General features: G+C 33.3%; 1 protein-coding gene and 1 non-coding gene across 4 annotated transcripts in view; both read left to right on the top strand.

Moving 5' to 3' along the window:
- RTKN2 (rhotekin 2) overlaps window positions 1-14,076 on the top strand; it is a 174,668-nt gene that overhangs the window by 105,440 nt on the left and 55,152 nt on the right. For all 3 annotated transcript variants that reach the window (XM_021073058.1, XM_021073059.1, XM_021073060.1), the window contains one exon: window positions 4,390-4,448. In XM_021073058.1, coding sequence (XP_020928717.1) covers window positions 4,390-4,448 — 59 coding nt within the window. The remainder of the gene's footprint in view (window positions 1-4,389; window positions 4,449-14,076) is intronic.
- MIR9836 (microRNA 9836) lies at window positions 5,251-5,347 on the top strand. Its single transcript, NR_128523.1, has one exon. It is a non-coding gene; the product is annotated as a microRNA 9836 (primary transcript).

Below are 14,076 nucleotides of genomic sequence, written 5' to 3'. Positions count from 1 at the left end.
TTCATGGAAAGCCTTCAAAGGATACCTTCCCTATTGTGTTTTCTCTTCTCCACAAGACTAACAACTTCTGAACCAGGAGCCCCTACCAGCGCTATGGTTGCCACCCAGTGTTATATCCATTCTCTTTTCTTCTAGAGATCATAAATTGATATTGTGTTTTGCAGTACCTGACTCTACTTGGGTAAGGCCTCTTGGAGCTGGCTTTGATGTTTTCAGTTGTTAATTTCCCAATTTACATGTAAATTGAAGATTGTTACAGTGTTTTCTAGTTATGCTATAGGTGTGGGCTGTAGGTGATTTTATTTGCTTCCTTGTTGATGTGAAACCTTCTGTAGGATTCCTTGAAGAGATTCTTAATTTAGGTGTCTACCGTTATTTTACAGAGACTGGAAAGTCATGCTGATCACTTTAACAAACAATTGAGTGCCTCTTGCACGTTAGCTCCATGTTAGATACTGAGACCAAAAACAGAAATACTCACAAAGTAATTCTAGTATTTTTGTAGCATTTGTAAGAATGATATAGAATACGTTATTTCATTCAATAGCTATGAAGTAGATAAGTACTTCTCATTTTACAGATGAGGATGCTAAGGCTAAGAGGTTAATAGCAACTTAATTATTTCGTAAGATTATATGGTTAGTTGCACTTATAGTTTGATATTTGTATCAAAAAATAAGTTTGTTGGTGGGAAAAATTCCAACCTGAGAGTTTAGTCTAAATCTACTAAATTCTACTGCTTGCTCCATCAAAATGACCATATCTTATTTTACTTCATTTGATAGTCACTCAATACTTATTGAGTGCCTTAGAATGTACTGAGCTGTATACCAGGCACTAGTGATTGAACAGTGGACAAAATAGACCAAAAAATCTCTCTTTTTACATAGCTTGCATTTTAGCAATAATATTCTCCCTGGCCCCAACCCACTAATCTATCTCTTGTCTTAACATCTTAAAACTTTATTTGGCTTTGTGAAAATACTAGTTAAAGTCATTTATAGGACCTGATTATATGTTTGATTCAACATAATTGTGATTTTATTGTTTGCTTGTTTGCTTTTTGCTTTTTAGGGCTGCGCTTGAGGCATATGGAGGTTCCCAGGCTAGGGATCAAACTGGAGCTACAGCTGCTGGCCTACGCCACGGCCACAGCAATGCAGAATCTGAGCCGTATTTGTGACCTACACCACAGCTCACAGCAACTCCAGGTCCTTAACCCAGGGATTGAACCTGCAACCTCCTGGTTCCTGGTCAGATTTGTTTCTGCTATGCCACGATGGGAACTCCAACATAATTGTGATCTTAGTAATGCCATGGTAACTAAATAGTTTCTTATACTCTAGTTGCCTCGTTTAATTGTTTATATATTAAAACAAACAAACAAACAAAAAAATGTAAGTTGTCAGTGAAAATTATGTACTCCCAGTATTTTTACAATAAAACATAGTATGTTAAAGATATTACTGTTTTTTAACCTGCTTTCAAGTAATACAATCCTATTTAGAATTCTTCTAATACTTCATTAAGAAAACATAAAATAATAAGTCAACCATACTTCAGTAAAATTTGTAAATAAAAAAATATAAAATACTCTCATAATGTTATTTTTTATTAGATCTTGTTAATCTCACAAAGAAATGCTATTTTATATGGAACAATAATTTAAAATAGGGTAATCTCTATTTACTCAGCCAATTTTAATACAAATTTTTGAGCAACAAAGTAGCTGATTGGCACCCTCTGATGGTCATTTTATTTACCTACAGGCAGAAATATAAGAATAAAACAAAGTTAAGTTTGGTTTTTATATTTTCATTTTTTAAATTATCCACTTATAAGACTCATCAGAGTGTAATACTCTAAACCAGATTCATAAGAATAAGGTACCCTATTATTTAGCTGTACTTTTGTTTGAATAATTTTGTGGTTATTTGCTAAACTCAGACTGTCTCTTTAATTGTAGCACTTAGAATTGGCATTAACACTGCAGATTTTCAGACAAGTACTTACTTAATATTTAATAATTTGATTGTCAATTTGGATTAATTAGGAAAAACATCACATTTTAGCACCCTAAGTATCAGTTGAGGAATTATTTGAGTTGAAAATAATTCAAGCTTCTGAAAAATGAGGTTGAATTACTTCAATTCATCTCTCAATTTTTTGAAGACAGACTTAATTATTCTATAAGATTATATGGTTAATTGGATTTACAGTTTGATATTATTCATATATTAAATCTGTTAACTCTTCCTGAAAATGCCCATGCAGTTATTTTATAGTTACAGAGGAGAAAGCTGTATTCTTCCAGGTGGTTGAATAGTTTGTAAGAGAAGAAAATTTTTTAGTAAATATTAAGCAAGTTTGCTTTCAGTGGTTCTAGTGTTTTAGAATTTCACTTGCATGCCAAAGCCTCAACTTTAATCCAATTTAGTAATGCCTAATGGATCTCAATTTTGGTATAATCTATAACCTATTCCATAATACTCAAGTTACTCACTGTATTAGAGCTTTCTTGTATTTTTTCATTGAAATAAGTCTTTTAAGAATTTATATTATGCATAGCTCACATAGAAGGTGTTTTTAGAAATATTACTTAGAAATGCCAACTAACTCTATTTATATTGTATTTCTTGTACCAATTTCAGAAAATTAAGATTTGTGTTTGATTTCCAGTGGGCTTTTCAGTATATTATTTTCACCACAACATAGTAGACTATTCAAATGAATTTTCACTCTAATGAACTAATAAGCCAGCTAAATTCTCCAGTATGACAAACTGAACTTCTGTATAAAATATGGACCTCTTTTTTAAATTTATGATTCAATAAAACAATATTTTGAAATAATAAGTACTTTTTTCCTCTGGGTGAATTCCCTATTTTAAATTAAATACAAGTGTCACCATGAAATAATTAGATAGGATTCTGAGAATTTATGGCTTTAAGTCTACTACATTAGTTTTGTTATACCTGGTGTTTGTTTGATTTTATAAATACCACATAAATGTCCCATTGAGCTTATCAACTCAAGTACATTAGTAACTTATTTTTGCTCGTTTGAAATATATTTCACCTGTAATACTTACATGTTTAATCCAGTAAGAGACTAAAAAAAAAGTAGGATGATATATTTTGTTTTCAGATTTGGATGCATGATAATGAATATAACACAGTCTTTTTAACAAGGTTACTGAAATGCATGGAGGTGGTGTCATAGTCTTTTGAAACAGACTTAAAACTCCCAGTCTTTCTCCAAAAGCCCTCTTAGAATCAAAACAGTATGCAAATGAAAAGTTTTTATCTTATCACATACTTGAGGTACCTAATTAAGTTAACCAGTAGTTAATTAGCTAACCAAATTAGAGACCAAAAATGAGTGCAAAAAGAATATTATTGGTTACATTGCCCTAGAAATGGAATCTCTAAATGCAGATGATCAGGAAATGGGATATTGGGAACTGTTAACTGTTCAGAAATGGGATTGATTTGGTCTAATAGAAGGTAACTATTTTGAAAAAATTTTTTATGATAATAGTATATTCTACATTCGGGCGTGGAAGTGTTTTCTATCCCAGGAATCTCCTTTAGGACTTTTTTCTATTGTCATGATAATGTTTTCCTCTCCACATTTTAGACTCCAGAAAGTCACTCCCTTCCTTTGCCACCTTACCTAATTTATTGTTTAAAATACGCTTAGTTTTTTTGAATTTCAAGTAAATAAAATATGATATTACTGCTCATGAATATGTAGCAGATGGTAATTTTTTGATATTTGTTAAATTTTGTAAGCATAAGATATTTCAGGCAGCAAGTTCATGGCTGAGAAGTTTATTAACTTTTTAAGGCAACTGTAATCTGGTAAACTTGAAATATAATTTATGAAATAGTGACCTAAGGTATTTACTTCTAGGACCTGTACACATATTGCATGTCTTGTTTATAAATGTAAGAGATCACAAAAGGCTTTCATTGTAGAGTAAGCCAGTATATCATCATCAGGGAATGTAAAGCCTATGTGAAAATATCAGAGAACGGCTCTATATATTTCTTTTAAAGTCAGCTAGCTAGCTATTGACTAAACATTTTAAAGTTTGAGTCAGTGGGTTTATATTAACTGAAGTCATTATTATTCAAAGATACGTGTTTGTTTTTAATATGTAGGCATTTGTGAAAGATTATTGAAACAATTTCTTATTAGAAAAAGATAAGTTTTTTTTCTGGCCATGCCTACAACATGTGGAAGTTCCCAGGCCAGCAATCAAACCTGTACCACAGCAGCAACCCAAGCCACTGTGGTGACAGTGCTGGATCCTTAACCCCTTTTGCCACAGGGGAACTCTTGAAAAGATCTTTTTTTTTTAACTAGTTTTTTTTCTTTTGACAGTGATGTGGATTTTGAACATAAAGCTCGAACAGCATGTAAAGGAAAGATTGCCATATCAGGTATGTTATAATGGATCATTTTTATATTGCTGAATAAATTATATAAAGTAACTTCTCAGAGTTGGTGAGTTTTTTAAAATTCCCCGTATCCATTCCCTTTTCTCATTTTATTTTGCATATCTCTATCAGAATATTTGTTCTAGAACATTGTTTTCATCATTATATTATATATATATTTGTTATTCTTGTCTGAAATATCTATTAAAATACTCTATACTTTTTACATTTCCATTTTCTAAGCAGGTTGATTATGTTCATAATATGAGTTGGAAGAGTTTTTTAAGTATTCTGGATACAAGCCCCATATCTGATATAAATTTTTTAAATGTATTTTCTTACAGGCTACAATTTGCCTTTTTTACTTGACTCTGTGTTTTTCCAAAACAGTTAATTTTTAAAATCATCAATATTTTGCCTTTAAGGCTCATGCTTTTTGTGTCCTAAGAAATTTTAGTCTAATTTGATGTTAGAAGGATTTCTGTGTTTTCTGTAGAAGATTTATAGTCCAAGCTCTTGATTTAGTCCTATATCTACTTTCAATATCTTCTTTCTCCTCTGCCTCCTCTTTCTTTTCTTTTTAATGTATTATGCAATTGATCCAGCCTCATTTGTTGAAAAGATTATCTTTTCAACACTGCAATAGGCAGGGTAGTTTTCTTTTTCCACAAACTCAGAAGTTAAATGACTTCTGATAAGTGGTTAATGGCTTCAAACTCAAGTCTTTTGACTCTTCGTTCCTTTGCTGCTCAGAAATTTCAATGATGTTTTTAAGGTTTGTTTACTCTAGAATTTCCACGAGAGTTGGAGCTATGTTTACTTTGTTCATCACTATATAATCAGAAGCTTGTACATAGTTATTGCTGAGTGAATATTGATTGTATGGATGACTACTCTCCTTGCCCATAGGCTTCAGACTAGACTCCCCCCTGCCACCCCCCTGCCCTCAGAATTTTCTATTCTGACCCAACCAATCATTTTTCTATTCATATCTTCGCCTACTTCTAGCCATAACTGTCTCCTTTAGCCATAAATTTCTTTCCTTGTTCCATCAACACACCCCATGTTTCTAACACCCAATTAACTCTTGAAATAACTATATTATCTTCAGGATCTATTTGCTCATGTATAAATCCTTCCCTGTTATTCCAGCTAGAAATGGATGATTCTCTTCTCTGAATTCTTAATGCAGCTAGTAGACCCTTTACCACTAGATGGCACTTATGCTGTGTTGTCTCAGTTTCTCCAAAGTGTTAAGGAAGCTAAAGACAATGGCTTGGAGATGCCACAGATTGAAGTGAATAAATACATGGCTGACTCATGTGTATGCTAGTTATTAGATAATGTACCTTTTATAAATATTATCTCATTGGTACATTTGGAAACAACAGACCTCCATCAGTCCTCAAGTAATAACTAGGTTATTTCATTGGCTAAAAGCCTTGTTCTCTGGGCTCCAGGGAGCCTACTGCTGCATTTCGGGCCCTCTCACCCAAGGAACTATTTTTAGAAATGTCTTCATGGTAAATAAAAATTCTCAGGCAGGAAGGATAGATCTGCATTTTACGTATGACGTAATTGTCCTAAATCAGAGGATTACCATCAGCAGAAATACCTGATCTGTATAAAAATCTGTTGCGTGTTTTATAGTTGTCTATACTTAATGTTTTCATCTTTCCAATTATAATATGAGTAGAATAAAACATGTTTTATATCTTATTTATCTTTTTGATGCCAAATAGCACTTTTACATATTAGTTGTTCACTAAGTTCAGTACATTTAAATGTGAAAAACAAAATGTTATAAATGTTTAAGAGAGATTTTCTAAAAATATTTAAAACATAATCCTCCATTCCATGCTTCTGATACAGTGCCACTCAGTACATAAATGAGATGTGTTCAATTGCTATTAAAGATTGAAATGCTGTGATAGCCTCTATTGTCATTTCGTGATAGTTTATTGACTGCAGCAATTCACAAAATTAGTATTAACTGTCCATTTAGAAGAGTGTTTAAATAAAAGCATTTAAAATAAGAGAAAAAAAACTATTTTCTTGACCATGAATACTTGAGTGTAGAAATTAAACTTATTTCTGCATGTGTTCCTTCTTTTTAAAAGATAAATTAAAGAACTGAAAGTCTCAGAAAATGGGATACATATGTAATTTCTTTTCATCTTTGCTTAGACTTAATTATACTTTATCCGTGTATTTGTAAAAGATAAAAACAAAGAATGTTAAAAACTAATTCACCTTTATAAATTCATTTTCTTTTGAAATTGGAATGAAAATGTGACTTTTGTTTTGATCGACATGAATATTTGCAGCAAAGTTTCATAATGTTTCTGAGTGATTACAGTGATTCCAGGAGATAGCTGGGTTTTCTCTTTCCAGCTTCACCACTTACTGGCCAGATCTTTATAAGAGTAAAAAGAATAAGTGAAGTTTATCCCAATTGTTTCTGTTAAACAAATAATCACATGTGGTAACTGTCTTAGCTTATTCATTGACTAGTAATTCAATGACTAAAGTCAAATCAGTTCACAAAGTTCCTCAGTTTTTACTTTTGAAGATTATAGACTTCTGGGACACGATAGCATCAAGTTAACTATCCTACTATGGCTCTTTCAGTGTCGATTAAGACATTAAAGAAAAAAGAGTAAGTTAAAGCCGAGTCAACCATTTGCAAGAATTTGGAATGAATTTCTACTATTTGAAACTGAATTTAAAAACACAGTGAGGAGTTCCCTGGTAGACTGACAGATAAGGATTTGGTATTATCACTGCTATGGCTCAGGTTTGATCCCTGGCTCAGGAACTTCTGCATGCTGGGAGCACTGCAGAAAAAAACAACAGAACCAAAAAACAACAACAGAAAACCCACAATGAGTTATACACCTGTGCCATCTTAACAGTACATGAAGGTAGATAAAAAATGTCTACTTTTCTTGTGGATCTGACATAGCTAGTCATGGGAAAGAGCAAGACTGTCCAACAGGCTGTGAGTGTACAGCAAAGGAAATAAGGATTCATCACATTTCTCCCAAGATAGTCTAAATAGTTAATACTACCCTAATAGAAAAAGAACAGCTGTGGAAAAGAACGGTTGTGAAATGGAATGAGTCAGCAATTGTGGTCAAGCAAGAAGCAGGCCTTTTCACAGGACATCAGCCAAGTCATAATTACAAAACAATAAAGATGATCCCATTAAATCAGGAACAAAATAACAGTGTCTATTAAGTCAATATAACAACACAGTGTTAGGAATTCTAGGTAAAACAGTAAGAATGAAAGATGAAACTACTGAAAATAGATAAATTGAGTCCTACTTGAAGATAATGGATTATAGACCTAGACTATCTAAGGAGAGTTACTGAAACAGTAATTGAATTAATAAAGAATTCAGTGAAAGTGGCTAGATTCAAGATAAATATACAAAAAGTGATAGCTACTCTCAAAACCAGCAATAACTTGTTACAAAATATGACAGAAAAAGATCTTCTTTATTATAAAAATTGCAAAAATCAAAAACATTAAATACACCAAGAATAACCTTAATAAAAATGTAAGAGCATCATGCTACTCTGCAAAGAGCATATTGTAAAGTTAACGATTCCAAAGTTAATTGGAATAACAGAATTCTAATAAAAATTTTGGAAGGGAATTTTGACAAAGTATTTCTGAAATTAAAGTAGTACAATCAGATAAGATATTTTTGGAAGTGTATATTTCTGTTAGATGATAAAATACAAAGTTACAATGGTGTAATAATATGGTATTGGTATTAGGATGGAAAGTAATTGATAAATGATTCAATTAGAGCCATAAATCTTATAGCCAAGGAAAAGACATTTACTCAGAATGGCATGTGTCATAAAGACGGCATCATTAAATCACTGACTAAGAGAAGGCCTATTAGATATATGAATGGAGCTGGAACAGCTATCTTTATAAGAATATTTATATTTTCACCTCACTCAAAAATCTCACATAGATTAAATGATGATTATTATTTTTTTATGCTTATACCCACAGCATATAAAAGTTCCTGGGCCAGGGATCGAATCAGCCACAGCTGTAGCCCACAGCAGCACCAGACCCTTTAACCCACTGTGCTAGGCCAGGGATCAAATTTGCGCCTCCACAGCAATCTGAGTTGCTTCAGTTAGATATTTAACCCACTGTGCCATGGCAGAAACTCCTAATAAATAATTTTTGGAAGTACAAATCATAAACAGTGTGTTTTAAATAAGAAAAATGAGCCATGGATATGAACAGATTCACTGAATCGGCAGTAAGCTTATTAACGTTTCTTGTTAAGCAAGAAAATGCAAATCTAAACAGTTATATCCTGTCACTTGATTATCAAATGTGTGTGTGTGTGTGTGTAAATTTAATTGAAGTATAGTTGATTAACAGTGTTAGGTTAGTTTCAGGTGTATAACAAATATATTCTTTTTCATATTCTTTTCCATTATAGGTTATTACAAGATACTGAACATAGTTCCTGTGCTACACAGTAGGACCTTGTTGCTTATCTATTTTATAAATAGTAGTTTGTATCTGCTAATCCTAAACTCCTGGTTTATTCCCATCCTTACCCCTTAGGTAACCATAAGTTTGTTTTTTATGTCTATGAGTCCGTTTCCGTTTTGTAAATAAGTTCATTTGTATCATAGATTCCATGTAAAATGATGTCATATATTTGTCTTTATCTGACTTCACTTAGTATGGTAATCTCTAGGTCTGTCCATGTTGTTGCAAATGCCATTATTTCATTCTTTTTTATGCCTAAGTAATATTTCATTGTGTATGTATATCACATCTTCTTTATCCATTTATATTAATGGACATTGAGATTGCTTCCATGTCTTGGGTGTTATAAATAGGGTACTAGGAACATTCTGGTGCATGCATCTTTTTGAATTGTGATTTTCTCTGGATATGTGCCCTGGAGTGGGATTGCAGGGTCATATGATAGCTCCTTTTTTAGTTTTAAAGGAACCTCCGTACTATTTTCCACAGTAGCTGCAGCACTTTACATTCCCATCAGCAGTGTTGAAGGGCTCCCTTTTCTTCACACCCTTTCCAGCATTCGTTATTTGCAGATTTGTATCCAGCATTTGTTATTTGTAGACTTTTTAATCATGGCCATTCTGACCAGTGTGAGATGGTACCTCATTGCAGTTTTGATTTGTATTTCTCTAATAATTAGTGGAGTTGAGCATCTTTTCATGTTCCTGTCAGCAATTGATGTGTCTCCTTTGGAGAACTATCTATGAGGTCTTCTGCCTGTTTTTTGATTGGGATTTTTTTTTGTTGTTGAGCCATATGAGTTGTTTGTATATTTTGGAAATTAAGTCCTTGTCAGTCCCATTGTTTGCAAATATTTTCTCCCAGTCCATAGGCTTTTTGTTTTCTTGAGGATTTCCTTTGCTGTGAAAAAGCTTATAAATTTAATTAGATTACAATTGTTTATTTTTGCGTTTATTGCTGTTGCCTTGGGAGACTAACCTAAGAAAACATCACTACAATTTATGTGAGAATGTTTTGCCTATGTTCTCTTGTAGGATTTTTATGTTGTCCTGTCTTATATTTATGTCTTTAAGCCATTTTGAGTTTATTTTAGTGTATGGTGTGAGGGAGTATTCTCACTTCATTCATTTACATGTAGCTGTCCAGCTTTCCAAACACCACTTGCTGAAGAGACTGTCTTTTCTCCATTGTATGTTCTTATCTCCCTTGTCGAAGATTAATTGAATGTAGATGTGTGAGTTTATTTCTGGGCTCTTTCTTCTGTTCCATTGATCCATCAACAGCCAGTATCACACTGTTTTGATTACTGTAGCTTTGTAGTATTGCCTGAAGTGTGGAAGAGTTATGCTTCCTGCTTTGTTCTTTTTCCTTAGGATTGCTTTGGCAATTCTGGGTCTTTTATGGTATCATACAAATTTTAGGATTATTTGTTCTAGTTCTGTGAAAAATGGCATGGGTAATTTGACAGGGATTGCATGAATCTGGATTGTTTTGGGTGTTATGCCCATTTTAACAATATTAATTCAATTTTTCCAATTAATGGAAATGCATTTTCCAAGAGCATGGCATATCTTTTTTTTTTTTTTTTTTTTTTTTTTTGGTCTTTTTTTAGGGCCGCACCCATGGCATATGGGAGTTCCCAGGCTGGGGGTTGAACCAGGGCTGTAGCCCCCAGCCTACACCACAGCGACAGCAACTTGGGATCCAAGCCATGTCTGCAACTTACTCCATAACTCATAGCAATGCTGGATTCTTCCCCACTGAGCAAGGCCAGGGATCGAACTTGTGTCCTCACGGATCCTAGTTGGGTTTGTTACTGCTGAGCTATAATGAGAACTCTTCTTTACATTTCTTTAAATCATCTTCAGTTTTCTTTATAATGTTTTATATTTCTCAGCATATACGTCTTTCACTTCCTTGGTCAGGTTTATTCCTGTGTGTGTGTGTGTGTTTAAAATCACGTTGGATGTGATTTTAAAAGAGATTGTTTTTTTTTCTTTCCCTTTCTTGATATTTCATTATTAGTATAGGGAAACAGATTTCTGTATGTCAATCTTGTATCCTGCTACCTTGTTGAATTTATCAGTTCTAGTAGTTTTTGTGTGGCATCTAGGGGTTTTTATTTATATATAGTATGTCATTTGTATATAATGACGGTTTTACCTCTTCTCTTCCAATTTGGATACCTTTCATTTCTTTTTCTTGTTTGATTGCTGTGGCTAGGACTTCCTATACTACATTGAATAGAAGCATTGAAGTACGCATCTTGGTCTTGTCCTAGATTTTAGTGAGAAAGCTTTAGACTTTTTACCATTGAGTATATGTTGGCTATAGTTTTATCATAAGTGGCTTTTATTATGTTGAGATATGTTCCTTTTACTTACTTTGGTGAGTTTTTATCATGAATGGATGTTGAATTTTATCAAATGCTTTTTCTGCATCTATTGAGATGATCATGCGGTTTTTGTCCTCTCTTTTGTTGATGTGGTATATGACATTGATTGGTTTTTTCCATGTTGAACTATTCTTGTGACCCTGGGATGAATCCCACTTGGTCATGGTATATCATCTTTTTTATTTGTTGTTGGAATCAATTTGCTTATATTTTGTTTAGAATTTTTGCCTCTATATTCATCAACGATATTGGCCTTAATTTTCTTTTTTGGTAGTGTGTTTGTCTGGTTTTTGTATCAAAGTGATGGTGGCTTCATAGAATAATTTTGGGAGTGTTCCCTCCTTGCCAGTCTTTTAGAAGAGTTTGAGTTAAGTTCTTTGTATTTTTGGCAGAATCCCCCAGTGAAGCCATCCAATCTTGGACTTTTGTTTGCAGGGATGTTTTATTTATTAACCTGTTTGTTTATTACAGATTCTATTTCATTTCTAGTGATTGGTTTGTTCAAATTACCTATTTCTTCTTGATTCAGTTTTGGTGGACTTGTGAGTGTAGCGGGTTAATGATCCAGTTTGTCTGTGGTGTTGCCAGTTCGATCCCCATCCTGGCACAGTGGGTTAAGGATCTGGTGTTGCTGCAGCTATGGCTTGGATTCAATCCCTGACCTGGAAATTTACATATGCTGTAGAAGTGGCTGAAAAAGGAAAAACAAACAAACAAACCCAGTTTTGGTGGGTTTTATGTTTCTAGAAAGTCACCCACTTCTTTTAGGTTTTCCAGTTTGTTGGCATATAATTGTTCATAATTATTCTCTTACAGTTTTTTTTTTTATTTCTTCAGTTTGGTTGTTTTGTTTGAGTCCTCTGTCTTTTCTTCTTGGTGAGCCTGGCCAGAGGTTTGTCAATTTTGTTTACCCTTTCAAAAAACCAGCTCTTGGTTATATTGATTTCTTCCATTGTTTTTTCTCTTTTACTTATTTACTCTCAGATCATTATCATTTTCTTCTTTCTGCTGACTTTAGACTTGTTCTTCTTTTTCTAATTCTTGTAGGTAGTATGTTAGGTTGTTTACTTGAGATTTTTCTTGCTTTTTGAGGAAGGCCTATATTGCTATGAACTTCCTTCTTAGGACTGCTTTTGATACGTCCCATAGATTTTTGTATGGTTGTGTTTTCACAGTCAGTTAGACCCAATTGATAATTTTAGAACATTTCATCCATAAAACCCAGAGCATACATTTTTTTTTTCAAGTGAACGTGGAGCATTCTCTAGGAGACGACGTACCAGGACGCAAAACAAGCCTTAAGAAATTTAAGAGGATAGGAACTATTTGATGCATCTTTTCTGACCACTTCAGCATGAAACTAGAAATAAACCATAAAAAGGGAAATGAGAAAAAAAAACCCCAAACCCCATGAAAACCACTATATGCGGACTACACAACATCTTACTAAAAAACTATTGGGTCAGTGATGAAATCAAAGAGGAAATTGAAAAGTACTTTGAGACAAATGACAAAACATAACCATGAATTGGCAAATATATTTTAAAAATTGTTATCAGATGTGTGTAAAGGGTTTTTAGCTTGGCACATGGGGAGAGCTCTGTAAGTAATATTATTATTTTTTTTACCAAAAGTGCTAAGGCACCAGTGGGAAGAGCACACATACATTCCTACCTAGTTGGGCAGGTTAGGGATGAAGGAGTAATGTAAAGCTATTCTAGAAAGGAAATTGGACACAGGCACTCAGAACCTTAGAAAGAATTCTAAACAAATAGAAATGTAGACAAAAGATTATGGGATCTAAAGGTGAAGCACAATGTAAAGGTAGCCAACTATTTATGTTCATAAAGATTTGTAATTATTTGAAAGTGGCATAATTGGATATGAAAACTGCACTTAAACTTCCTAAGTGTAGTAGGGAAGTGTCTTAGATAAGAAATTTTCCACAAGGGCTTGAGTCGTTGATACAGTTTTCATTCTGAGTAACTAAAACTAACTTTACTTTACCATTGAGATCTCTGCTGTGCTGTATTATGCTGCGATCACACATCTTAATCTATTAGTAGAATCTAAATCCTTTAACTTGGAAATTAGCATAGGCATGTCAGAGGGAAATTGTTACTGCATAATGTTAACCTAATATTAAATGGAAGAATAGAGGAAACTAGAAAGGAAAAATTTTGACTGTGTCAAAGCTCTAGATTAATTTGTGGAATAAAGATCATTAACGCAATCACTTTAGAGTTTGAAGAATGTGTGAATGAAAAGAATGTGTTTAGAATATTTTCAGAATGTATGTTCTTTTTTTGACCTGAAAGAAGCAATGTATTCCTCTTTTTCACTTTTATTTTTTAAGGGAAATGTTACAGTTTGTAACACGAATATACAAAGATCTGTAAATTCTTTTGTAGACAAAGAAAATCTTAATGGAAAGGTCTTGGATTTTTTCGTCTAGGCTGGGTTTCTCCCAGAAACCAATAATCTTAGGCAATTCACTTAATTTTCTTCATCTTTAAAAAGTTTTCTTTCCTTCCTTCCTTCCTTCCTTCCTTCCTTCCTTCCTTCCTTCCTTCCTTTCTTTCTTTCTTTCTTTTTCTCTTTTTCTTTCTTTCAAGGGCCACAGGTGCAACATATAGAAGTTTCCAGGCTAGGGGTCAAATTGGAGCTACAGCTGCCAGCCTACGCTACAACCACAGTAAT

The sequence above is a fragment of the Sus scrofa genome, chromosome 14, assembly GCF_000003025.6.
Source record: "Sus scrofa isolate TJ Tabasco breed Duroc chromosome 14, Sscrofa11.1, whole genome shotgun sequence".
Lineage (NCBI taxonomy): Eukaryota > Metazoa > Chordata > Mammalia > Artiodactyla > Suidae > Sus > Sus scrofa.
This window is presented reverse-complemented; position numbering and strand designations above follow the sequence as displayed.